Source organism: Nipponia nippon, unplaced genomic scaffold (assembly GCF_047370975.1).
Source record: "Nipponia nippon isolate SJK-2023a ecotype South Korea unplaced genomic scaffold, ASM4737097v1 scaffold_2, whole genome shotgun sequence".
Lineage (NCBI taxonomy): Eukaryota > Metazoa > Chordata > Aves > Pelecaniformes > Threskiornithidae > Nipponia > Nipponia nippon.
In genome coordinates, this window is record NW_028262336.1 from 10,602,853 (window position 1) to 10,630,017 (window position 27,165).

Consider the following 27,165-nt stretch of genomic DNA (forward strand, 5'->3'; position numbering starts at 1 on the left):
CAGCACCAAAGAGCTAATGCTGGCAGACTACCTTGCACAAAATGCAGTAGCTTCTCTGTAGCTGTAAGATGCTTACATGGATGTCTCCAGCTAGCAAGTGTGCTCTGTTGCCTTGAAAATGAAAGCTACAGGCTTGAAGTGGCAGGGTATGTTCTACCTAGACGATTAGCTGCTGCTCCTTCACACGTAAAGTTTGTTGAGCAGCAGAGTAGGGAATCAGTTTTGACCTCGGTCAAATCAAGTCAAACCTTGGAGCAGTTGCTCCTTGTTTTCACCTGGAGAAGCTGGGGTAAATTAAGGCCTTATTTTCACCCGCTGTTTCTCCAGGATGACAACCGGCAGAACTAATGGAGAAGAAAACCTCTGGGACAGTAACCATTATTTTTGGAAATAACACGGAGATTTCAAGCCTGCAGATACCTATCCTATCACTTTAAAGCTAGACGTTTTTAGGTTTTGGTTTTGCTTTTAAGTTGGGTACCAAATTTCACTTGTTTTTTTTTTTTTTCTTTTCTATCATCTGTGGAGCTCCATGGCCATGAATAACACCAGTTGTGACTGGCAGACGGTCTCAGTAGCGTCACAGAAGTGTAATGACCAGAAAGCACTTGTTGCTCTTACTTGCCAGGAGTGCTTTGCTGTCCCCATTTCCCCACCACGTTCGTGCATTAGGCTACTTCACCTGTTGAGGATGAGGCTTTTGCAGATTTCTGTGGTGCATGTCCTACGTGCACTTGCAATTAAGAACTACCCAATGTGAAGGAAAAAGAAGGCTGCACAGCACTGCAGATTAGTCACTGCACCAGATATCACATGCATTCTGTATTAAAGGTTGAATGTTTGCTAGACTAGCTCTTTTAATCCTGGTCTGGTAACACACCATTTAATTAAGATAGTTCTTCCTCCAGAGATGGGCAGTATCAGCGTACTGCTAATTAGCCAGCAGTGGGAGGCAGGCACACCCTTCGGTCCCCCTTCAGTACTGAAGAGGCCTCAAGTATCAACTTTGGCTTTGGAGTATGGGGTTAGCCAGTTTCCTTTCTGAGTATTTTCATTTGCTGTAACTTCAGTTCCTTACTCTGCTGAAATACATCGCCAAATGAATTTTTGAAACTCTTTATTAATACACATCCAAAGCTTCAACAGATCCAAATCCATCAACAGATGGATTTCTTGACTGATCTTAGTTGATGATAATGGCATGTCTCAGTTCTTTTTGGTTTTTAATTTGGTTCAGTGATCCTAATGAGTTTCTTTCTCAATAAATGTGATTTTTTTAATGAGTCAAATGTAATGCAGATGAAAAAAAATGGCAGACTCCAACTCTAAGAAATGGAAGTCTTTCAGCCTTTTTTTTCCAGTTGGCTGTCAAAACTATCATGTTTTGCATCTGTGAAGCAAGTAGGAAAAAAAATCATAAAGAAGACCTGCTGTTCGTTCTGGTATCTAGTGAGAGTCCTTGCAAGTTACCCATTTAGCGTAAAGAAATGGGGAGAGCATGCTTAGAACTATGCCTGCACAAGATTTTCTTTTAAAGACCTGTTCAGTCAGGATTTAAGAAATGTTTTTCTGTTTTTTTTAGCTCTGGGTTAGTGCAGTCTCTAGTACTCAAGTGTTTAATAGCTAGTTGGTATCCTGGAGGCAGCCAGCCACTGTAACACAGTATAAGCAGAAGAGTGAATTAGTTCCTACCGAGCTGGGTGCTAGCTGGCAATGGGTAACTGGGCTCGGCTAGCAGCAGTTATCAGTATGAACTGTGGGCTCTGGTTTGCAGCTGTAGCAAGCAAGCTACCAAAAGTAACATGAGTAATGCAAGACAACTCCTGGAGCTGGACGGTGGTCCAGCTCAGATATCTAAATTATCTATTATGGTCTAAATTATCTCAGTGGTCTCTCAGATATCTAAATTATCTAGACTCCGTTTGTGTTGGGCTCTGCTCAGCATTAATCAGTGTAAAAAGATAATGTTTGTCAGGCAGACTTTCCAATCATACCCTATTGTTAAGCCTCTGTCTTGTTAAGGATAAATGCCTTCACATAACAGATTAGACTCAAAGCCAGTTTATACTCGTGCTGCTTCCAGCAGTGGTATTTTTCTTGAAATGAGGCAGGATGATGTCAGTTGTAGCCATGGTGGGTCTGGGATAGCAGCATTCATTTACTAGATAAATGCCTTTTGGTGCTGGCTCCCAGAATTTTGCTCTTGCAGAAAGTGGATACAAAGTCTCAGGTTTACAAAAGCACAAGGTGAGATGGGCCAAGCCAGGGACATGTGCCACTGAGAGGCACGATACACCTTCACCGGGCTGCTCCTGTTTATCAGCGAAAGCAGGGGAGCACATTACTCATGCTAAGCAGCACTCAGCATTGCATTGAACGCTGTGTCTTCCAGTCATCAGGTTGTGTCTCCCTCAGGAGGGTGACCTGTTCTGCTTAGAGAACAGTTTCATTAGTGGTTTGCTATTTAGTTCTGTAGATTAATTTTTCTTTTCCAGTTTAGAGAATGAAATTAAAAATTTTCTCCTGGTTGATTGCAGTAGATAGAAGAGTATGATAGTCCTACAGGAAAGTCTGGTGGTTTGCAAGAGTGTCATTCTTGTTTAATTGTGTCCATTTTTAATCCAGTTCTGTTCATCTCTGTGGGAAACCTCGTTCCAAATTAAAGTCCTAAAGTCTTTCTCGTTATAATTCATCCCTTTTCAGTCTTGGGACAAAGCCTGAACAATTCCAGGGTATATCTAGACATCCTTTATGATAACTTTTTCACATTTTGTCACCTTCACACAAACTTGACAGAGAGAGACGAGCTGCTACAGCAGGCTAGCTCACCAGACAGCCCCTGAATCTGGGGTTTTGGCCCAGCAGCCACCAAGAGGCATGCATTTGATTCCTGGCCAGCTACTTCACCGCATCTGTTGTATTCCACGCCAGCAGCAATGCCGGACTTCCCTTTCCTAAGCAGGCAAAGTTGTGCCTCAGCTCTGAAGGTATTGAGCTGGGAGCTGTTTGGACATGGAAGGGGGCCGAGGCTATTGCAGCTGCAGGAGGGAGGATGTGGCTCGTTGAAGCCCGGTACCACCACTCCTATGAGGAGGCGTGAGAAGCCATGTTAGGGCTCTCAGTCATCGAGAGGCCACAGCATAATGCAGCTCCTGTTATTGAGAAATCCCATAGCAGAAGACAGACATGATGAACGCCTTAAGGGTCGGAAGGGCTGTAGAGCACACGCTTCATTAAACACCCAAAATCAACTGTCAGGCAAGGCTTTCTCTGTTGTGTAGATTTTTTTTTAGTGTCTAATAAGGTGCACTGTACTGTGTCTTAATGCAAGACTGGCATCTTTGGTAGAATTTTATTTATTCATTGAAATTAAAATAGTGGGAGTTATCTGCCCATGTTATTTCCTTTAATTTTGTTCATTTTACTTTGTTTTTGAAAAATTATATTTAGGCTTGTACTTAGAAAGAATAGCATCTATTAAAGTATACTCTGTCTTTGCCTTAAAAAAATTACCAAAGTAAAATGTAAGTTATAGTTCAACTTCACTGAACATGACAGAAGTATGTTACATTTACAGTTCTGTTGACTATGTTAAGGGTCCTATTATGTTCACCAAATTCATCTTTCTGAAAGCCTGTAGTGATCAGCATATAGAATAGGCTGAACATAGTCGCTTAGTTCATATTTCTTTCTTTTTAATGCAAGAAGGCTATTATCTAATTCTAACGCAAGGCGTTGAGAGCTTCAGTTGTTTTTCTGATTGCTGCAGTCCTCCAAACAGCGAGCTTCACAGAGGACAAGTTAATCCCTCATAATGAAATCACACCATGAAACTGTTCATACTGATCAGGGTTTTTTCTTCTAAGCACATGACATGGGTGTAATCGTTGCTGTTTCAGTTACAGGTATTTTGGTGAAGAAAAATGAATTGTGTGTTATATGGCTTCTTTGCACTTACACTTGTGTGATTAACTTCAGTTCTTTTATAAAAAGATCTACACATGCAAATACCTTCACCTGCTTGATGATAAAATCGCGTACTCTTTGGCCATGAATATTGTATGCATAGTGTTACTGTGTGGGTTTTTTGCAGAAGCTATTAAATGTGTGCATTATTTTTACAGATCCAACAGAGAAGGTGACTATTCAAGTGCTGCCACAAAGTAGTACCATTAAAGAAGGCGATAACATCACTCTGAAGTGCTCAGGAAACGGCAACCCTCCTCCACAGGAGTTCCTGTTTTACATTCCAGTAAGTCCTGCCTCGCTGTCACTGCATAGTGAAATATTCTGTATCATCCCTTCCTACAGACATTGCTATATGTCACTGTATACGTGATTTTATAACAAATGAAGGAAGGAATTCGATGCGACTGAAACTGAAGATAGACATCAGCCATTACATCAGACTCCCTGAGAATGCCTCACCTGAGTTGGCAAAATATTTTTAAAGAACCTCTCCTTCCCCCCACCCCGCCTGAAGTTTTTTGGGGTTTGGACCTACTGAAAATTGTTAGGCTTCATTTCCTGACACCAGATATTTTGATAAGAAGCAGTTTTTACAAAAGGGGTTTAGCACCTTGAATAAAATCACCTCATCTGTTGTCATAACAGCCAAAGATCCAGCAGTGAAAGTACAGGAAATTAATTCAGCTTTTTTTGGACTTTCACAGATGAATCTTCGTGCAATGCCTTTTAATTAATAAATTGTTTGGTGGCATAACCACAAAAAAAGCAGCAGTGCGACAGCACAGGAGAAAGTGTAGGACAAATCTGTCAAATGCATAAGATGCGAATTGAGAAAAATAAAGGCTTTGGTTCCATTAATCCTCCTAGTATTGGTGAAATCCGCAGGTGGATGTAGCTTTATATTCTGAGATTCCTAGTTCTGCTTCCCGTGTCCTGCTTCTCTCTCTCCTATTTTATATCCCTTCTTTTGGTTCCTACTGCAGCAGTGAGCAGAGCTGATCTTGAGAGAGGCCAAAAGCAGTGGCATGCTTTCAGGTATTTCAAAAAACTGCATGTCGCCCTTTGAACATAATCCTCATCTACTTCGGGCTTCTGGCCTGTTTGAATTGCTGAAGAGCAGCAAGGGACCCCAGGAGCTGAAGTCCTCTTCTCTCGGAACAGCCATGTAGGTTCAGTGGGTCACCCTAGGACCTCACTGTATGCCAGGGAAAAAGTGTATGGTCTCTTTCCTTGCTCCAGGATCACAGTGAGTGAGCTAAACGCCCCAGTTTGTCTTATCTTCAGTTTCCGGGCTACCTGATACTAGTCCTTTCTCTCAAGGAGAGCTGGAATTGGTGGGGTTTTTGCAAGACTTACAGGTATTGTGACAAACGTGGTAAATCTTTCTCTGGATGCAGAGATACAAATTAGGGTTTCATTCTGTGCTTGTTTCAAAGCTGATCTAAGTCAGTCAGTCGTAATCAGGTGGAAGCTAGGGAACTGGACAGCCGGAAAGCAACACTTCCTGGCTAATTCAAAACACCAGTTTCTGTAGATAACTGCATGTAAGCCAGTGTATGTCCTTACATGTCAGTGTATGTCCGTACCATGATATGAATAGAGCAAGGTTTGCTTGTGCTGTTTAAAAATGTGTGATGCAGCACACTTTGTTTCATGATTTTTCCTAAACTGAATATATCATTTCAGACACAGATTCAAAAACACAATTTGTTTTGCTGTTGTGATTTCTGTAACACTATTATTTGTAAACTGTTTCAGTCTTTTTTTTTTTCCCCTATTTTCTTTCTGCTAAGCTTTCAGATTTTGTATTTTAATGTCCTCTTAAAATAAGTTAGTCATTCAATTAAAGAGTAAGCTTTTAGTTGTAGGTGTTTTCTAAAACTATGCCGTCATGCAGGAAATAAACCCTAATATTATTAGTAGGCAGCTACACTTTGATGATGCTGTGTCTATACATATTTTGGAGTATTTCAGGATACTTATAATGATAAAAAAACTCAACAAAAATTAATGTTTTTAGCAGGCCCATATACGATAAATGTTTTGTTTTCCATCCACAGGGAGAAGCAGAAGGTATAAGAAGCTCAGATACTTACGTAATGACAGATGTGAGGCGAAATGCAACAGGAGAATACAAGTGCTCTCTGACTGACAAAAGCATGATGGACTCGACCACCATCACTGTGCACTGTAAGTCATTGCGTTTTGCACTCCTAGTTAGGATACAAACCTATCTTGCACCTTCTGGGATGGCGTCTCTGGGCTTTACGTAGGTAGATGAGTCCAGTTAACCTATGGGAGAACTGAATGATGTGGTTGGTTTAAAGTAGTGTCAGGTCATTTCTGGGTTTTGTTTGTTGTTTTTTTTTTCTTTTTCTAATGTATTTCTATTTGAAAACCTGAACTTTCTCAATTCGTTGGCTGAGATACAGATTCACTTTATGTAACCTTTGTATAGTATGTGACATTCTTGCAGTGTCACATACAGTGACAATTCTGGTATTTTCTGTTGCACTCATGCAAACATATATGGCAAATTATTCTACTCCAGCTGTGCCTTAGAATGTGCTCAAACACGCAAGCGGGCCCACAGTGCTATCACTGAAGGTCATTCTTCACAGTCAGATTCACGTTAGTCTAGTATCCTTTCATCTTATCTCAATGAGGTTAACATGTAAGGAGTCTAGAGAAGAGACTTCGGAATTCATTATGTTCACAAGTTGCTTTTTTCACTTTTCCCAGAATCATGAGAGCTACAGAGCTCAGTAAAGTTTCTTTAGCTGGATTCTAGAGTATTTACTCACACTTTATCTGCACCACTTTAAAAGCAGCCATTGAACTGGCTGAACCATTGAAGCAATGGTTGGTTTTCAGTGGTTGCTTTTAATCTCTTTATGTGAGAAAACAAGAGCAGGCACTCTTTCAAACTTTGCTGTACTATCACAGGCTGTGAAATGAGACTCAGTCCGATGGTACTAGGTTTCCCCTAGAAACATTGATGGTCTGTAGGCTTCCCAGTAGCATAAATACCTTTAATAGTTTACAGGTTCAGAGGGACATGGTGGATAATAAAGCTGAAAGGCCTCCAGAGTAGTTACACTTTACATAAAAAGAAACTTCATGTTCGTATACTTGGTTTTATTTTTTTTTTCCTTGGAAGAGGTACAATGCATGCAGAATATATCTGTACATGAATAATTACACTTTTCCATTTAATGAATATTTTGTATTTAATAAGGTCATCTGCTGTTTTCCTACCCACCCCTTCTCTTTGCCAAGAGTCAGGGTATGTAAGATCTCAAGAGAGCTCTGTACTACTGCCACTAGCTGCCCAATATCAAAGGTAGCTTGCTGGTAGTTCACTGTGGTGTAACTGACCCTTTTATTTTACCCCAAGTGGATTGCACATCTACTTGTACTTCCATAAATAGTTACTCTAAAGAATGTCTTCCTCAGCTCCAAGTTATTTATAACAAGTCAGTTTTCCTTTCTCTGCTATTTTGTCTGCGTGTCAGAAGAGCTTTACTACACAAGAGAAGCATGTATTTTCTTGACAGAAGTCTTTCCGGTGTTGGCAGCTAGTGTAGCTACTCAGAACTCATAGGTACAATCTAGTACCCTACTGCTTTGCTTCACTTAGGGTTCGTTTTCTTTTGTTTTTCTTAAACACCTCTGTCTGCAATAAAGCCTTTGCTCGGTGAGGCACAGCGGCCTGGAGCAGTTCTGTAATGTCGCGAATGCCCAGAGTGCTGCAGCTGTGGGACAGTCGGTCTTAGAGCTGCTTCGGTGTCTTGTCTTAGGCTGGTCTAAGGCATTTCTGCAGCATGTTTTCTTGTGAGGGGAACTCCTCTGAAAAAGTCATTAAATCCATAGATGCTTTATAATATCCTCCTCCGTCTTTCAGCTGCTTACTTTATATTAATTTGCCAGCATATCTACCTCATTTTTAGTGCTTTCTGATTCTAATGTACTTACATATTTTTGGTGTTGGATCTTCAGATTTTTTTTTTTATGCTTCCATGATGTCTTTTCTCCTTCAAATAATACTTATTAACACCTATCAAATCCTAAGAACCAGGCAATATAATAATTTCAGTTTAAATCTGTGAATCTATTTATAGTAATTTGTTACATTTCAACTGTAGTGCTTTTTCCCGAACAGATTTTATTGAGCATTATAATGACACTGGTTCCTTTCAGTGTCTAGGTGGGGAAAGCTTCTTGCTGGTATGAAAATACGTTAGCACATCATAGCCCTTTAATATTTTTGTAGCAAAATATTCTGGCTCAATACCAAGCTCTTTTTTTCCAAGATGAATGTAAATTATGGGATTCACCGAAAGCTGATAATTGGCATTAAGGCACCTGAGTTACCCATAATGTTTAGGGAAATACTTTGTTTATAAAGCAAATTGAGGGGGGAAGAAAGAGTCTCTTCCTTACCCGCAGAACATAAGGGACAAACTGGACAACCTGGGCTCTTGCCCCTCAGAGCAGGTGCAGGATCTGTGTAGCAAGGTCCCCGTTTGAAGTCTGGCAGAACTGAGCGCTTGCGGTTGGCATGGTTTGCACCTCAACAGAGGGAGCAACAGAACAGGAGTTACGTTGTGGGTTTGGGTTTTTTTACACTAGGTTGTTAATTTTCTGCCAGCTCTGTGCCTTGAGTGAGTTTGCCCAGGATCAGGTGAGGAAAACTAGCAGGGCCCAGGAAGGACAAGGGAGGGGACAGGGGCAAAACCTGTTTACAACCACTTCAACTGCTATAGAAGCACACCCTGTGCGAGGCAAGGAAGGCACCTGGCAGTAGAGGATGGGGGTACCTTCCCTCAGCCATGAAGAAGCAGGTGACTGTTTCAACCCACAGTCCCTTTTCTTTATCTCTTGCTATAGTTGTTTCTGCACATACAACCCGGTATGGAGTAGGGCTGTGGAACTTGTTAGTAATGCTTTCCTTCCTGCTAAATTGTGTTTTCTGGGGAAATAGGTGTGCAAACCTTCCAGTAAATGAAAGGTTTTAGAAATTTAGCATTTGTGTTTCTCCATAGGTATTTTTTATGGTCTTTTCTTGTGCTACAGACTCGTTGAAACTACAGGAGAAATCACCTGAATGTTGCAAGGAAAAAAATCTATTCTCAGTATACTGGTAGTCTGCTGGTCTGTTTGGGGAGTTCAGACTACAGGCATATGCTGTGCATAGTTTCCCCAGTCGTAGCACAGTATTCCGTCGGAGGCCTCCTTTAAATGCTGGGAGCCTGTCCTATATGTGCAATAGAGTTTCAAAACTGAAATGTTTGCTCCAGTCTTCCCTGCATTAATTCCATACCTCTCTCACATGATGTGGTAATACATGCAGAATGCATTCTTTGCCTCTTCCCTGTGCTACTTGGTATGCAGAGACAGCACTGAAATCAATGCAAGTCTTCAAGTGAGACCACATTAAGAGCTAGTATATATTGAAAATGATGCCTGATGAGAGGTTTGTTTATGAAGAACATTTCAAAGCTAAACAGGAAATATATGGAAAATTCTTGCAACGAAGTTTTCCTTTCAACGGCAAGGAAAATGAATTTTGCCAGTCTTCTGTATGCAAGAAATATTTTCTCCTGATACTTCTGTACGAAGAAGAGATTATTTACTAATCGACCATATAAGTTGAGAGGTAAAAGTATCTACATCACATTTCTTTGTGGACCCTAGAGATAAAGTGGCAGAATATTAATCCAAATCAAATTGCTCTATATAGAGTTCCTAGAGGGGATCCTATGTTAAACAGTAGCTTAATTCTGTACTTGCCTCATAAATCACCTTACAAATACTGCTCTGAGCTATGCAGTTCATCTCGCACACTGTAAATTTTCCTGACCTTCTATAGCAACCAAGACCACTGTGTGAGAGGAATTGTAGTCTCAGTCATACCACAAAAAGGGGAGGGGCGGGGGGCGCAGGCCTGCTGCCCTGGAGGAAGACCGGGTTGAAGGATTGCTCTGGGCTCCATGTCAGTCTCGCTTGAGGTGAAGGCCAAAAATGTAATGAGTTTCTGTCTCCCGTGGCGTACGTGAGAGAAATCCCTCCTGTATGGTCTTCGGTGATCTCTTGGGTTTGAGGTGCTGTCTTGCTTCAGAGAACAAAAGGTTTAAGTAGATGTTGAAGGAAAGTCACCCTGAGGGGGGAAAAAAAACCACCTTAGTTTTTTCTTCAACCACCCCTCTGCCTTGGTAGTATGTGCTCAAGAGTAACAGAGCAAGAAGAAACACATCCCCTGCATCACCTGAATCTATATACATATATATACTCTTTGGTGAGTCTTGTCTTTTTTTCTTTTTTTTTCTTTTTTTTCTTTTTCCTTTTGTTTTTTCCCTGTGGAAGCAATGGTAAGATCTGGAGTATCTTGTTTGTTGGGTTGCATTTACTAGTTTGGGGAGGCAGGGGCAGAAATCCCCATAGGAATACAGAAACAAAATGCCATTTCATCTCTTCATAAAGATCTTTGCTTCACTCATGCACAGATGAAAGTACAGTTCCTGTGACCTCTCGGACCAGGCATTAGACTTGTAACACAGATAATAATGCAGACTAATACTACAGGATGGACCCTAGCTGTTCCCTGAAGTTCTGCCTTTAATTATAATGGTGTTCCCAGGGCAACCACTGAATGAAGCCAGTAGCTAAGTTCACTGTTTTGTTAAGGAAAACTCACTATTTTCGCTTTCCCCTATCAACTGTGATTTTTGCCTTAAGCTTTTTTTAAACTCTGCTTAAAAGCCAAAAGGATCTTTTGCAGTCCTTTTCCAGCAAGTAGTGTATTCGTGATGAAATCGTGCAGGCTTGCCATTTGAGTCTGTCTGTGTGTGCATCTCTGATAGTCATTCAACCAGGCAACTTGGCTTACAAGCAAGGCACTGTGAGAGGGGAAGCAAAATAGAGGTTTAGCTTGGCAAACTCTGCTTTTCTTTCAGTGCAGGATTTTTTTTTTTTTTTTTGAAGAAATTGCTAGCCTGCCAAATCCATATACTAGGAAAAATCTAGAGCAGTGTTTCCTGACCTTTCTGTTACTGGCTCTCCCACTGCCTTGTGTCAAACACAGCTATCACTGACTCTGCAATTTCCCTGGAGCCAAAACAGGTCAAGCAAAGCTTGGATGCTGAGTTATACAAAAATGGCTTTGTAAGTTACAAATGAAAACAAATAAATCAAAGGGCCTCACGTGTAGCTCCCCAACCCTATAATTCAGACCCCTCACCGCTTCACTCAGTATCATGTCTCACACACCCTGTACCGACCATCCTCATCCTCTCCAGATGCTGAGGATAAAAATCAACTTGTTTTATCAGATCTGAGAGAGTTACCCCTCATTCTCCTGTCCTCTTCTCCACACTTACTGTTGAGGTTAATCTGTCCCCACCTGCACGAGTCCTCCCCTGAAGATACGCGCCTGCCTGGCCCATAGCAAGGTACCCTCACAGCAGTCTGTGCTTCCCCTTTCAAGATGCACATCCTGCTATGTGAAGTACTCCTTCAGCTTCTTGTACCTCCTCTGTCATTCTTTCAGCAGTACAAGGTAAAAAAATGTATCCATTTGTCTAGTGATTAGTGAGTTTTTGCTTCTCCTTTTAGCCTGTAATTACAGTAAAAACGTGAATATTCTGCAGTGCCTATTTTAGAACAATTCTGTCTTCTCCCTTACTTGTAAAATTGATTTAGATTTTATTGAAGAAGTGAAATCTTGAATTTAATGAGTGCAATTAGTCACATTTTCTTTCCTTAGTAAGCCTTTGAAATGGGCTAGGCATTCTGAGATGAACTTTTGATGAATGTTCTTTCTATCCCAGATTTGGATTTGCAGCTTACTCCTAGTGGAGAAGTCACAAAACAGATTGGAGAGGCCCTGCCTGTGTCATGCACGATTTCTTCTAGTAGAAACGCAACGGTGTTTTGGATAAAGGTCAGTAATTCATCTACTTCACACTTCATCTGAGTGTTCACCTCTTCATATTACTGCTGCTACTTCAGTGTTTTGGAAGGAAGGAAGGAAGTCATTCATTGGGCTTTTTAAAGAATATTGTTAAAATGAGTCTTACACATATTGCTAAAGTGAGAGCTACTGGCTGAAGTTGATGACTGAAAATCAGTTGCTGTCATTATCAGCTGAGTTTTCAAATGGAGAGAAGCAATGCCTGCCGTAAAACCAACATAACTTCTTTGAAGTGGTCTATACAAGGCCTTTTGAGAATCAGATCCCTCTAAGAAGGAAAGCCCATTTGGAGGAATTGGGATTCATTAATGGTTTTCTCAGAGGCAAGCTTGGTCTTGGTTCCAATAAACATAATAGAAGGGCAAGGCAGGTTGAGAGATCAGATGTTAGCAACTGGTGTTCAGTGGCTGGTGAAAAAGGTAGCTATCATAGATGGTGGGTTTAAATTAAGCCTATACTGCTGGAAACTAAAAATAATGATACCTGATGGTTTTTTATTCGCATACGTTGATCTCATAAGCCTGGTTCCTACAGGAGCGTTGTCTGTGCCTCAAACAGCTTGTACCACTCGTGTTCTTGTCTAGCCCACTAGAAAAGCTCAGAACTACCAACTGGTGGCACCTGTGCCCTTGCTTTGAAAGTGAAGTTGTTCAAGAAGAAGGGAGGTGGCTTTTATAACTTCCAGTAGTTTCCACTTTTCATGCTGTTACGTTGCTGTCAGCTATTCAAATGTAGTTGTTAATGGGGGAGCACTTTAAGAGTGAGGCTCTAATCTACCAAAGCATGTGAAAAATTCTGTTGATAGTAGTCGCATTTGTAATTCAGAGGTTAATGTATTTTGAGTTAGAATTCAGAGATTAACTCCTTACTTTTATCAGGACAATACCAGAATGCAAACAAGTCCATCATTTTCAAGTCTCCAGTATCAAGATGCTGGAAACTACATCTGTGAAACTACTCTACAGGAGGTTGAAGGGTTAAAGAAAAGAAAGACGCTTAAACTTATTGTGGAAGGTAAGGGAGCAGATAGCTATGATTATTAATTGCCCTTTTCAAACAAAATGGTTAACTGTAATATTGTTCTTCTAGGAAAACCTCAAATCAAAATGACAAAGAAAACCAACACAAACAAAATGTCTAAAACAATTGTCTGCCACGTGGAAGGTTTCCCCAAACCAGCAGTGCAATGGACAGTTACTGGTAGTGGAAGCATCATAAATAAAGCAAGTATCTTTCTTATTACTTTATTCATCAAAAGATAGTGCACAGGAGATGCGATTTAAAATCAAGGAACATTTCCCAGGCACTGAGATTGAAGAAACTAAGTCTATTTCATTTATCTAAGAGAAGGTTAAGTGGTAGCTGTAGCTACATGGTACTTACATGGATGATTTCTGATGATAACGGTCTTTTGAATAGAGCAGGTGAAGGCGCAGAAGATCCACTGGCTGCAAGCCGAAGCTGGAAGGAAAAAGAAAAGATGACAAATGAAATATGCATTTTTAAGTGAGGGCACTTAGTCATTTTATTTGGGTAATGTGGTGATTTTGCCATTGCATAAAGAATTTACAAATAATGATGGAACTATAGAACTTGCATTAGAAAGCAAATGGGTACTTGATGTAGGCATTAACTGGGTGAAATGTAATGAAATGTGGCAAGTACAAGTCAGAAAATACAGTCAGTGTAGTTCCTTGTGGGCTTTGCCGTTTTCATCCTAATTTTTACAGTTGTTTTTGTACGGTTATACTTGTTTCTCACTGGAAACAGAACCATAATGTTGTCATCCTGGGGGAGAAGTAAGGAGTACCCATATGCAGCGGGAAAAATACCTGGCAAATAAGCAAACTGAAGTATTTTCATGTTGATTACCAAATCACATGCAAAGCATTGCCACATTTTGCCTTAGCAGGAAAAATAAATGAGACATCTATACAAGCAGTCAGAGACTGGAAGTACACTGCCCAGTCCTCCTGGAGATTTCATTACTCCATTAGGTTTTACTTTAATCCTATACAAATTATGTATAGCTGTCAAAATTTGTCCATTCACTTGAAGTTATAGGGCAGGAATTGTCTTGAAGCTATATAAATGATTGAAAATAATTTTCTCTGGGCATTGTATTAATCTAAGAATGATGTACAGCAAATGTAGGGAACAACTTCACTTACTATTACAGCACAGATACTGCAGGTACTACTAAACACATGTAGCATGGCAAAATAATGCTTAGTGTGGAAACAACGTGGAATGCCAGAAAGTGGAAAACTTACAGTGATTATTTTCCTTATAAAGACATAAATGAAAAACAGCAAGATGGAAAGAAACGAGAACTTTGAAGTTTGGGGTTTCTTTAAGACTTTTGTTACTTGGAATATTCTTTAAATAGTCGAAAGAAACCAAAGCAAGTACGCAATGTGGTGAACTTTCTCAAAAATGCCTCTTTACCAGTGATCTCACAGTGCACAGTATACAAAATGTAGCTATAACTGGATATCTTGGCCAAAGGGTTTTCTTGCAGATAGTCACATTACCATTCAATAAAATAATGCATTATTTCTATTGTTAGGAAAGCTGAAATATTAGTTGAAAGTTATTTCCCTCTGAACTTTGTCAGTGTGTAATACGGGTAAATCATGCATTGTTCTTTGCATTTTTCAAGGATACTAATCTTCGTTTTTTACCTTTTCAGACAGAGGAGACCAAATACGTTAATGGAAAATTTTCCAGTAAAATTGTAATTGCTCCCGAGGAAAATGTGACTTTAACTTGCATTGCAGAAAATGAGCTAGAAAGGACTGTGACCTCCCTGAACGTCTCTGCTAGTGAGTGTCTTCTAAAGACCATTTCCTTACAGTTGTAGTTTCACACAAAGTACCCACACTTCACGCTCATATGAAGAGTAGGTCTGCATAGTAATGTTGATACTAAGGTATTTAATCTTTTAGTCTTAAGTCAAGCAATTCTAAATCCAGTCTGGATCAGTGGTACATAAAATTTATTGATAGCTTTCTGGATGAAGTCACCTAGTGTTCATGACTTTCTTGGCTAGCTGTCTCATATATGCGGTATATTATTTACTTTTGTAGAATAGAATATTAGAATAATAAATATTATTTACTTTTGTAAATAATAGTACAAAACAATATTACAATGTAATAGTACAAAAATATTGCAAAATAATACATTATTTACGAAGACGAAAGTCTTTATTTATTACTACATCAACATCATCTTTTAGTCCCCAGACTCCAGTTTGTTATTACTGGCATGACTTGATTCAGAGCAGAAATCAGCTATACTGGGCTTTAATCAAATGTCACTTTTCAATGATTAAAGGTGGTGAGAAGCTACAGTTTGTGGAAGGGTAGCACAGAAATACTCAGTCAGAAATATTTCTAAGATTAGTATTACAGGTTTGGAGTAAGATTCTTCAATTGGGTATATTATAGTTAAAAGGAAAGACTTCTGCTTAAAGATAAGATTAATTACCTTGCTGTTTGGCAAACACTGCATTAAGTTTCAGTGTTTCTGTCATTGCTGTAAAGAGGCAATTAAAGGTGACGTTCACGTATAACACATTTTGTCTTTAATTTAATTTTAACATTTTTCATTTCAGTAAGTATTCCAGAATACGATGAGCCAGAGGATAGAAATGGTACGTATGGTTTTCTATCTGCATAACCCTTTCTGTCGATTGTCTCGTTTCAAGACCTGTGCAGTGTCACTGAACCATTTCCACAGTCCCTCAAAGCTGGACTTGATTTGAAATAGCTAGTGCCCTGATTGACTAAGAATGTGACTTTCTGGAAGCTTTAAATGTGTTTTTAAGAACAATGCCTACTTTTTTTTTTTTTTTTATTTTTACTTTCTGACCCCTTTCTTGTTTCTGATGGAAATGTTTTAGAAATGGTATAATGCTTTACTTTATCATAGATCACCTCATCATTAACTTTTTCTTCTTTGCTTCAGATGACAATAGCGAAAAGGTTAATGACCAGGCAAAGCTAATAGTGGGGATTGTAGTTGGTCTTCTGCTGGCTGCTCTGGTTGCAGGTGTTGTCTACTGGCTCTATGTGAAGAAATCAAAGTAAGAATTTATAGAAAACTTGTTACTAAAGTGAAAAAAAAAAAATCATAAGCGGAAATGTATGTTTACCTGTTTTCCTTCCTGCAGCATTCCAGTAGTATGAGTGGGGAGAAGTTGTTACAGTAGGTGCATTTAATAGAGAAAGGAAAGCTGGTACCTCTGATGAGCTTGTGCTAATGCTTAACAGACCACAGCTCCTGGAGGTGGGGGACTCCGAGACTTTTCATAGATCATCACCTGTAATGAGGTTCTGTTTCCTGACAGCCAAGTCTGTGCTGGTTCTTGCATTTAAACATAGTACCTGCTACTTAACTGCGGGATGTTGCCTCTGTGTGGCTTTACTGGTACTAGAAACTGTCTTCATATAGAAGCTGGGTAGCTCGTTTGCTTTAAAAATGGAATAAATTATAGAGTAAGTCTAAACCATCTCAGGGAGAGGAGAGATCCTTAATTCATTTGTTCATATATACTTTGAGATCTCTGAAGTAAAATTGGTAAAGATAGACCTCGTGTTGCTGAAAAACTAGAAGCTATCCAACTCAATACGTTTTAGCCATCCTAGGCATAGAACAGGATTTGCCAGTGAGTCCTGCTTGCTTTCAAGTCTCTTTATTATCACACAGGCTCACTTTAGGAAATAAACTGGATATCTCAAAAAGTAACCGTATTTCTCCATCCTTTTAAAGATGGCCATGACTGTATGCCATTTGGCCTTATCGCTATACCTTTGTCTCCAGGGGGAACTGAGGGCAGGCTTGCTCTCTGCAGGTTTCCTTACAGCTGCTTCTTAGCCGGGAAGATGAAGGTAGTTATGCATAACATGCACAAATCAGTACAGAAGCAATCTTAAAGTTCAGTTGTTCTTTCTATGACCTTTTATTAAAATTAGATCAAATGAGATTGAAAATATACCAGTGGGATTTTACTATGAACAAATGTGTTTTCATTGATGAGAAAGTACAACAAGGAATTCTCCATCTGCTTGCAAATACTCTTTTTTGGATAATACATAAGGATTTTATTCCAGCCATAACTGAGCAGCTTTTGGAAGTTTTTCAAATAAGGGATTGCTATAAATTACCCAAGCACAGAACCACATTCAGATACCATACAGGGAAAAAAAAGTATTTTTTGCAAAGCTTATGCTTCTTGTGGTAGAGATTAAAAAGTACTAATAACTCCCACAGTTTGCTACTAGTGTAGTAATGTCTAGAATAATTTTCTTTTGTCTTTCCTTTTGAATGTGAAAACGTGGAATCATGAAACTGATTCACTGGTTTGGGTTTTTCTGGAAGAGGTGGTTTGAGTATAAGGAGGGCAGAGAAGGTGACATATCTTTTTTGTACCATTATGTAGCGTGGGGAGAGCTAACAAGAATCTTAGAATATAGCATGTCCTTTGCTGAGATGAGTTTACGAGTTAAGATAACTTTTTCAGCCTCAAAGATAGGATACAGCATATTCTAAGTGGCTTTTCCTCATGCTCAACTTCTCTTCTGCAAGCTTAGAGTAAAAATTAGAGCTAGAATTGATTAGACAGGTTCACTGGGAACAAAGTAAAAATCCCTTTATAGTTAAGTTATAGTCTTCATATTTGATACATGGTTGCTGGCCTCTGAAACCCTTAACTGATGCATCATCACTGACAATCTTCTGTTCTCGGCATATATTTAAGTTGATCTGTTGCTATCCTCCCTGCTTTCTGCGTGCTGTACTTGCAAGCGCAAGCAGAGTGTCAGTACCTATCCTGACAAAGTTTTCAGCACAAATTGTAGCCTAGAAATCAAAGTAGACCTTGCAAAAAGCATCTTACTCCTTTAGACACAATGTGTCTAATCACAACCCCTCCGTCTCCATACAGGCCAACAGTGTTAGTAGTTATTTTTTGAACCCACCCTTGAACAGTAACTCACCTAATCTCTATCCCCAAAGTGACGCCAAAGGAAAGTCTGAGAAGGCAGCAGCACAGAACTTTCCAAGTCTGCCGAGGCAAGAAAAACATTACTTTTTTTCATTATTGGTGTTGTGGTTTGTATAATCTTCTATTGTCTTGTCATCCACACTAAGTAGGAATTACACTTGTAGCCGTGGAATATATTCACAGTAAATCACTTGTATAGTTATTCACTGCCTCAGCTCCACTTGATGCAAAAGCTGATTATTGCCACATATTCTTTTCACCATGACTATTATCCCATAAATCAGGGACTCATCTGTATTCCGCATCCTGCAAACAGCCCCCTCTTGAATAAAGAGCTGAGGCTACCTACCCCAGCATGCTATGTTTCTCCTTCATCTGAGCAGAAGGCCAAAGACTTGTTTTCTACAGATTCCTCCTTTTTCCAAAAAGGATATTTTAAACTAAGTTGCACTGAACAGAATATAACTTACTTACCACTTCAGAATCTTTCCAAAATTTGTGTGTCACACCTCAGTCAAGGGATTCTAGGACACCCGCCTTCAGTAAATCCTTCATACATGAAATTTTCACCTAGCCAGAAACAGCGGAGAGTACAGCACAAGTTAAAGGTTTGGAAAGAAAATAATGCACCCAGCACCCTGTACCCCTGTTGTTTAGGCATGGAAATTTTGCGTGTGGATTGGACCTTTGTCCCATTTTTTGCTGCTTGGGTTTGGAGGTGCACAAACCTCAAGTCACATGAGGCTAGATCAAGGTTAAAGTGGTTTAAAATGCAGTGAGGGAAAATTCAGCTGGGCAAATTGAAGTACAGCAGCAGTCTTAAGATTGTTCATACTCCAAGCACATCAAACTCTTGAAATTCTTCTTAGGTCAGATTAATCAAGAATGTTGCTAGTGTCTCTGAAACTGAACACTTGAAGCATAACAGTTCTGCTTTTCTGATACTTCATAGGAAACTAGCATATGAATCCAAACGTGGCAGGCCAAAAATGTAGGAAGCTTGCTGTATGTTTGGAATAAGACTCAGCATTTGTATTGTTTTTCGTGCAATTCCCTTCCAGAGAAAAGACAAAGTTACAGCCATCTCTGAAGTGTCAGTTCATGTCACAAAACTTCTATAAAAGTGGCACAGATAAAACAATGGTCACTCATTTCTTGATGACTGGTAATATTTTTTTTAATATCTCTGCCTTTTTTCCTACTGATGGACATTTCAAAATAATTAGTGGAAGGCAAGATTGGGGTAAATAGGAAGAGGTTGCAATTAATCCAGCTTTGGATGTATAAGACCATTAGCTCCTAGAAAATCTTATGCAACAGTGCAGTTGAGTGTCTAACATGCCTTTCAAAAGTAATGCAGGCTTTAATGACATTCATGGCGCTTGCTTCAGCACCCAGAACTACACCTACAAGTATTCTCTTACCCGTCATTATCGCAAGCTTGGGTAACGAGGACAAAAAGCACTGCAGGTTTCCTTCCTTAAGCAGTATTGAGGGTGAGGCCTAGACTTGTGAGATTAAAGAAGAAATGAGGAATGAAAACCCAGCAACAATTTTTGAGTCATCTTTATGCAGTCTGTATTTACTGTATAGCAGGCAAAACAAGTGAGATGGAAAATGGTCTTTATATTAAAAACAATGCTATGAACAGTATCTAAACAAAATCCATGAAAACAACGGCCTCTCAGCACACACACACTCTGCAAAGAAAACTAAAAACCTCACTTTGGTACTGCTTACAGAGAGATTTTGATTAGGATTCCCTGAGGATAATTATTTTGCTGAAGAGCAAGCATAGATAAATGTAAAATATGAGTCATAATTTTAGCAAGAGCTCAGAATGATCCATGTTTTACAAATGGATTTTAAAAAAACAGTTGAGAGACGTAAGTAAACTCGTATTCATACAACCCACTTCTTGCTCTTCAGAACAATATGGCCAGAGCATGCTAAGGTGTGGGCTTTGTTTGTGGAGCTGGAGATAATGTTCCAGTGTGTGAGATGGCCTGGGCAAAGCGGGCCGTCTTGCCCTTTTCAGCAAATCCTCTGGAATATTTCCATCCATCCGGACCACGTTGCCCCGCTGCTCAGAGATCATCAGGAAGTGGCTCTTGAGTTGCAAGCGGAGCAAGCTGACAGTAGTTAATGCACCAAAAAAGTAAGGAACAACTGGTGTTGAACGTTAAGCTGGCAAAGGACCGTTTGTCCTGTGCCTGAGGTCGCCTCAGAAAGCAACGGAAGCCGTGCTTTGAGCCATTTCTCTGGTACAAACCCAGGCCACATCTCTCGAGCCCTGAAGGTTGGTGCCGTGCCAGGGTCACCTATTCCTCTGCTGTTGGCAGAGCACCGCCAATGGGTCGCACTGCTGCAACCCAGTGCAAAATTACTCTTCTGTCTTTTAATAACACTATTTAGATAGCACTAAAAAAGGCAGCAGTATTGCTTATGCTGAGGTAGTGAATCTGCCTAGGTATCAGTATTTGGGGAACAAAACAAAACAAAAAAAACAGCAAGATCACCAGACCACCAGAATTAACCTGCTCTATTTCAGTCTCAGGCACCGAGAATCTAAATCCATCTGGTTGTCAGACATGAAAAACTGCTGCTGCTCTCATTTCAAGCAAGTGGTATATACCGTCCTCCAAAAGAGTTCTGGATTGCCTGCCTTTTAAATCTCCCTTTTTCACTCATTTTGGCTTTAGGAAAATAGAGGTGACGTTTGGTGAGGGGAACAGTTTTCATTGAATGCTGAACTAAAATTGAACACTTTAAAAATCAAAACCGGTTCACGTTGCAGAACCTCCCAGCTTTAGTCATTGAACAATTTTAACCTACTCAAAGACCATAATGCCAGTTACAGCCCCTCTGCTGTTAAGTGCCAGCTCATGTGAAATCCAGTCTGCTTTGGGCACTGTAAAACTCTTGATAAGAGGCCAAAAAAAAACCCAAAAAAGGATCACACTGAGCCATGCCAATAGCCCATCCACTCCACTCTCGTCTCCAAGAGCAGACACAAGCGGTTACGCGAGGGCAGACGTGCATGATGCTGCTTTCTCGCCTCCGACTTGTTTCAGCTCAGGTAATTGCCCGAGTCCAGATTGTTTCAGCTTTTCATCTCTTTTCCTACTGTCTCCAATTTTGTAAGACTTATTTATGGAAAAGACTCATCAGCCATATGACAAACCAAATCCTGTGCTCTACCTAAAACAAACATTTTTTTTAATTTAAAGAAATTTTTTTTCTCTCACTTTTAAGGGATTTGTTTGTTTCTGTTTTACTAGGATTAAAGAGATCTGTGAAACGTTATTATGGTCGCAGAAGGTCAATCTCTACCAAAGCACTGAATTTTCTTCTTCATTGCATCTTAGATCCTTTCCTTCTGTGCACATCACGTGTTTCAGGTTTTGAATACCAGAAGAAAGCAGAAAGTTACTGCACAGCAGAAATTTACCACTGTAGAATGAGTTACTTTTTTGTGATATAATCTCAGCGTTTTAAAAATAAAATTGGCCTGCAGTAAGCAGAAGTTTGGATCTTTGCCCTAAGTGGGTTTTCAGCACAGACACCTTGCAGTCAGCCACGCAAACGTAACAGAGGCACTCTAAAACCAGTAGTAAAAGGTAAACGCAGCTTTGAAGCATTAAAACTTACAGCCACTTGGGAAATAACCTACTCTGATACCCCAAAGATTTTAGAATGGTCCCGTTCAGTGTAATCGGTGGGATTTCGGGCCCAGAATCCCAGGCCCCTGGCACTCCACCTCACACACCGCTCCCCAGCCCGGGGAGCAGCATTTCAGCAGCCCTCCCAGAGGCGCCGAGGGCTGGGTGCGTTTGCACCCCATCAGCAGCTCTTCCGAGACAAGAACTAAACTGTACTCTCTTAACTGCACCGGTCAAGGCTACTTCACCTCAGGGCAGACGTAGCGCTCAGGCACTGCTAGCGGCCTCTGCTCAGATGGAGGACGTGCACAGAAACGCTCCACTAGCAAATATTCAGATCAGCGGTTTTGGGAGGTACATACCTGCATGGTGTCGGCGTGACATGTCACACTATCTTGCTAACCTGTGTCTTCATTGTATTTTGCAAGTCGGTGTCACTACGGGTCTTTACCCTAAAGCAAGGGTGAGCATATGCACAAATCTGTCGCAACAGACGTTACTTTTCTGTAGGGGAAACAAATTATCCGTAGAGAAAATGCATATACAATAATCTGCTTTGACACAAGGGATTTACTTTGTCCCACTCAAACACATTTGCCCATTTACATTTTAAAAATCGCAGCCTTCAAAATGTTATCGCAGCACTGCAGGAATCTTTCACCTTGGCAGACAGTGAGGCTTCTCACACCTTAAATGAATGGCTTAGTGGTTTTACTGTGCTAAGCTAAACGAAGCACTTAACTCATTAATGCATCTCCACTACTTGCATTAAGGAAGACCTGCTATTTTCAACATGACATACCTCTTTTTTTTTTCCCCGCCTCAAACATTTACACAACCTCTTCTTTACCCAAAGCTTGTCAGTCATAGCCAGCACAGGTCTGGAAGCCAGAGAGGGTTTTTTCAGTGTTGCCAGAATTTTCATTAATTTCTTCACAGTTAAAGAGCTCCTGTTTGGCACGGGCTCTGAAAGTCAATTACTACAAGTACACAAAAGATTGCTATGTTGATCGAGATATCTTAGCCACACTTCTAACGTTTTAGTACGCCTTAAAGCAAACTCTTGTTTATTGAAACAACCTACACAATTAATTTGTCAAGAAACATGGATCTGCACAACTGGTTTAACCTTACTAAATGTCTGCTGGCTCACAACGATTCTGAATTCCTCAAGAAGTAAACCACACACACACAGCCCCACCGCGATACGTCCTGCGGTACTGCCTCCACTGGGGGAACTGGTGCTGTTGGTCTCTTTACAGACATATGCGAGCCTGTTGCTCTGCTCAGACCAGAACTGTAAGAACGTGTATTTCCAAGAGGGGCGGAGACAGTGGTGTTAATGTGAGGGTGGAACAAAATGCTGTAGACATATAAAAATGACCTTAATATTTCATTATAGGACAGCATCAAAACATGTAGACAAAGATCTTGGAAATATAGAAGAAAACAAAAAACTAGAAGAAAACAATCATAAATCTGAAACTTAAGAGACAAAATGTGTCAGTCATCATTCCAGGTAAGCGTTCCATATTGCAGCGTTTGACATCTCTTTGTCCACCATTCCTCTGCAGTGATCTGCGCCTAGCGATCGCAGCGGCAGCTAGGAGTCTTGCTCACTTTCCAGAGGTTAGGCACTGGAGGGATGTCGAGTGGTGTGGTATTAGGACAGACTCACTCAAGCCCCCGGCCAGTTAAGAATTCATACCTGCATACGCACATATTAAAGAAGCCTGACATTTAGACAGAACTTAGTACTTGGCTTTATTTTAATCCGTAAACTTGGGGAAATGAAGATATAAATTTGTGTAATACGTGACTGTGGTATATGGGGGTGTGTGTATGCATGTATGTATGTATATGAAGAGTATGTTTAGGTATAGTGTAGAAGGTTTTGAGTTATGACTTGAAATGTTCACAGGAACCTTTTTCCCTTACTGGAAGCAAGTTTCTAAGTCCTTGGTCAGCTTAATGCATCATCACTGCAAGAGGCACGAAACTTCCCTTAGAACATCATCATTCTTTTACTCAAGATTTCACATACTCATACTATTATCAGTTTTATCCTGGAAGGAGACACTGTATGTTAAGTTGGTGACAATGCAGCAGGTATGAAGGTTTCCCCAACTGGGAACCTATATAAAATAAACTGTATACAAATAATTGGGTAGATGCAGAAGTCGTGTTAGGAATTAGAGGAGCATTGCCGAGCACCAAGAGCACCACCCGGTGTTCACATGTATATACACCGCTGCTGCGCCTCGGTGTGCCACCGCTGCATCTCTCGCCTTAGTACCCAAAGCAGGGGCGTACGCCGTTTTTCTGACCAGCCAAGGCCATTTTAAATTCACTCCGTGGTAGCACAACAGTGTGGAAACCAGCCACCTGTATCGAGGTCTCTTGAGTTAGTTGTCAGCTGTTCTTAAAAACGAAAATAGTAGGTGTTCAGTGGTGGTGCATTGTGAGTGGAATTACAACATTTCTTATTTAGATAAAAGAAGTTTCTTATTTAAATAAAGACGGCTCTCTTAATAATGTCCATGTTAGTATTGTCTGAAATTGTAAAGCACAAGGCGCTATTTTTGCACTAAATAGTCAGAATTCACTAGGTAGAATGATTATATGGTATCTAAAGAGATGGAGCACTGCTGTCTGCACTTCGGTAGCCATATCACTGTTTTACCAGTTTGAAAGAGGGAATTGGGAATACCAATATTCCGCCCTAAGGAGGATTTAAAAAGTGGAAAATAAATTTGGATCTTGAAAAAGTTGCAGGGTAAATGCCCAGCATTTCTCCTGCCAATTCTATGGGGCAATTCTGTAGTCGTTTTGGTGAGGGCTTGTTTTGTGTTTTTTTCCTGGACCTGGTACCTTCTGCAATATTGAGGTGACGAGATGGAGCTGAAGGTAGCTGAGGGTATTTACTGACATCAGAGTCCAAATAACACCGTGTGCCTTCAGTGCAATCTTTTACTCTAATCATTTTAGTTCTCCAGATCAGTAGATCTACATAAAGGAAAGCTTATCCATAAATCCGTTACTTACCAGATAAACTCAGTGGATTTACCAGGAACAATATTGCAACAGCTATTCTTATCGTGAAAGAAAGTATTCTCATCATTGAACGGCAGAAGAAAGTGCTGTTCGTGTAGCTGTTGTATTGGAAGGTTAGCTACTAAGTAGTTATTCTGGTTAACATATTTATAAATGTTTAACTGGCTTTCTCTTTCCTATTTTCAGAGAATACATATAGACCAATTGAAGCATGAACGTGGATTGTATTTAAACATATACAAAGAAGTGACAGCTATTCATGGTTCAAGTATTAAACAGATCATACTACCAAGTTTTCAAAGGGATTTTAGACACAATTCTCTCAAGCTAAAAAAACCCCACAAACTAATTTGGGCCACAGCCATGATGATAGGTCACCATGTTGTGTTCTGTTTGAAATATTTTTTTGTAAATGTCTGCACTGAAGATTTCTTTTTGTTTGCCTTTATGTAAATTTTTTACGTAGCTATTTTTATACACTGTAAGGCTTTGTTCTGGGAGTTGCTGTTAATCTGATGTATAGCGTAATGGTTTTATTTCAGTTGTTTTTACGACACCCTTTGAGCAGGTACATGTCTAATTCTGATTGTTATCAGTGAAGCCTCTGCTTTGTAGCGAGTACCTAGAGTGTAAGATTGTCTTAAAGGAAAATGTCAAGCTCCTTTTTCATTCTTTGAAATCACGGTAAAGAGGAAGGGTGACAGCTGTGACAAGAATAAACTGCATTGTTAATAAAAGTGAACGTTTAAAAAACCATGCAAAGCTAAACAGCCAGAAAGGGAACTAAGAGTTTCCACGGAGAAGGCTGGGTATTGAGCAAGGGACACAATGAAAAATTCCTAGCCTACGTACGGACGGTGGCTAATAATCCTTTTCTTCTAGAGCAAGACACACGTGTTATTGATACGTTATCAGTCATCTTTCATATTAGAATTAGGATAAGGAACTGGAATTCAGGATTAATTTTGATTCCTTTATGTTATCCGCTGCCTTAAAGTACTGTACTTTTTCTTCATTTCAAAAAGATACAAGTCAGAATTGGAAACTTTTTTTTAAAGAGTGGTCATATCAAAGCTGCATTTTTTTTCCCACAAAAATAGAATATATATATATATTTTTTGTGTGTTTTTGTTAACTATGCTACAGATATTGAATGCACCTTGAGATAATTTTAGTGTTTTTAACTGGTACCTAATTTATCAAACAGTACATATAATTGTAACAATGAAATGTCTATGTATCTTTAGTTACATTCAAGTTTGTAACTTTATAAACATGTTCTATGCCGGAGGGAATTTTTAGAATGGTACTGATAAGAAAACGTTTTAGGGTAAATGGCCAATAGAAGGTTGTACTTACGGGGGAGAAGTTTCATCTTGCACGGAAGGTTAGCTCCTGGAAGAGAGCGCCAGGCGGCTTTGACGGAGGGGAACAGCAGAGCAAGCAGAACATCGGGGCTCCATTTACAGATATCCAGGGAAAAAGTAAGTTTTTATAGACTGGTAGGCAAAAACAAATAAATAAACAAATAAAAAGAAAAAGATGGACGTTAGGAAATGTATTTTGCCACTTTTGCATTATTTAGGGGGAAGAAAACACTGTTACTTGTAAATTTGTAAAATGTTAAATGTCTGGGCAGTAGTGACTGATGTCTTAATAAAAGCTTCCTGTAGTGCATTGGCATGGATTAAATACATAAGATGTCCTATAAACTCTACGCTGTATAAAATATTAGAGGGAAATCCTGTTACATGCCTCTAAACTTTGATTTGTTACTGTTTTATTTGGCAAAAAGAAAAAAAAAATTATAATCTTGGTCAATATTTAAACCAAAGTAAAATGGGGGAAAAAACCAAAGTAATTTGTTTTGCATGGCTAAGCCATTCTGTTATCTCTGTAAATATTGTGATTTTTTTCTTTTTAGAATTTTGTTAAAAAAATTCTAAAATTTTTAAACACCTGTTTTTCCAAAATAAAATGTGAACACACAAAAAAGTTACTTTATATACAAATATATCTTTTTCTTTTGGTGTGAGAACACTGCCAAGCGATACACATTTTTTAAAAAAACCTGCAGCGGGCGTGACTCTGAACAGGAGAAATTGTAACCGAGTCCTGTGAAGGAGCGTGCAAACGCCGCCTGTCTTTGTTTATAGCACTACAAATAGTTCTTAAATACAGAGAAGGAACCTCCAGAGATCAGGAGGGACGCATAGGGAAGGGCTGAACATGTTCATACCGCTGTCTGGGGAATACAGGGGAGAGGAGAAGAAAGAAAGTCCTTCAGCTTCCACAGCTACGAAAAAGGAATAAACACGCCTCCTCACCTTTTGGGATTCTGCTAGATCTCCTATGCACTTTAAAGCGTCGATCCTAGGAGCTGGGTTTTTTGCTGCTCCGAGTTCACTATAGGCACGTTTCGAGAACCAAGAGTGCAAAAGAATTAATGTTTCTATCCATGCCTAAACAACAATAAAACCGAAGTATGTCTTCACTCG

General features: G+C 39.8%; 1 protein-coding gene and 1 long non-coding RNA gene across 3 annotated transcripts in view; one reads left to right on the top strand and one right to left on the bottom strand.

Annotated features, from left to right (window-relative positions):
• The window catches only part of ALCAM (activated leukocyte cell adhesion molecule), a 121,921-nt gene extending 94,760 nt beyond the window's left edge, over positions 1-27,161 (top strand). Inside the window, exons 7-17 of one of the 2 annotated variants that reach the window (XM_087758300.1) lie at positions 4,125-4,252; positions 6,030-6,159; positions 11,799-11,911; positions 12,820-12,955; positions 13,031-13,168; positions 14,638-14,766; positions 15,561-15,599; positions 15,914-16,031; positions 17,963-18,019; positions 23,016-23,132; positions 24,854-27,161. In XM_087758300.1, the coding sequence (XP_087614426.1) occupies positions 4,125-4,252; positions 6,030-6,159; positions 11,799-11,911; positions 12,820-12,955; positions 13,031-13,168; positions 14,638-14,766; positions 15,561-15,599; positions 15,914-16,031; positions 17,963-18,019; positions 23,016-23,103 (1,076 nt within the window). In that variant the 3' untranslated portion in view covers positions 23,104-23,132; positions 24,854-27,161. The remainder of the gene's footprint in view (positions 1-4,124; positions 4,253-6,029; positions 6,160-11,798; positions 11,912-12,819; positions 12,956-13,030; positions 13,169-14,637; positions 14,767-15,560; positions 15,600-15,913; positions 16,032-17,962; positions 18,020-23,015; positions 23,133-24,853) is intronic. The other variant, XM_087758301.1, reaches the window with a different exon arrangement.
• Positions 7,214-13,401, bottom strand: LOC148055651 (uncharacterized). Its single transcript, XR_015704911.1, has 3 exons — positions 13,325-13,401; positions 9,886-10,129; positions 7,214-8,541 (listed from the first exon to the last, which is right to left on the bottom strand). It is a non-coding gene; the product is annotated as an uncharacterized LOC148055651 (long non-coding RNA).
• Positions 27,162-27,165: the final 4 nt, after the last annotated feature.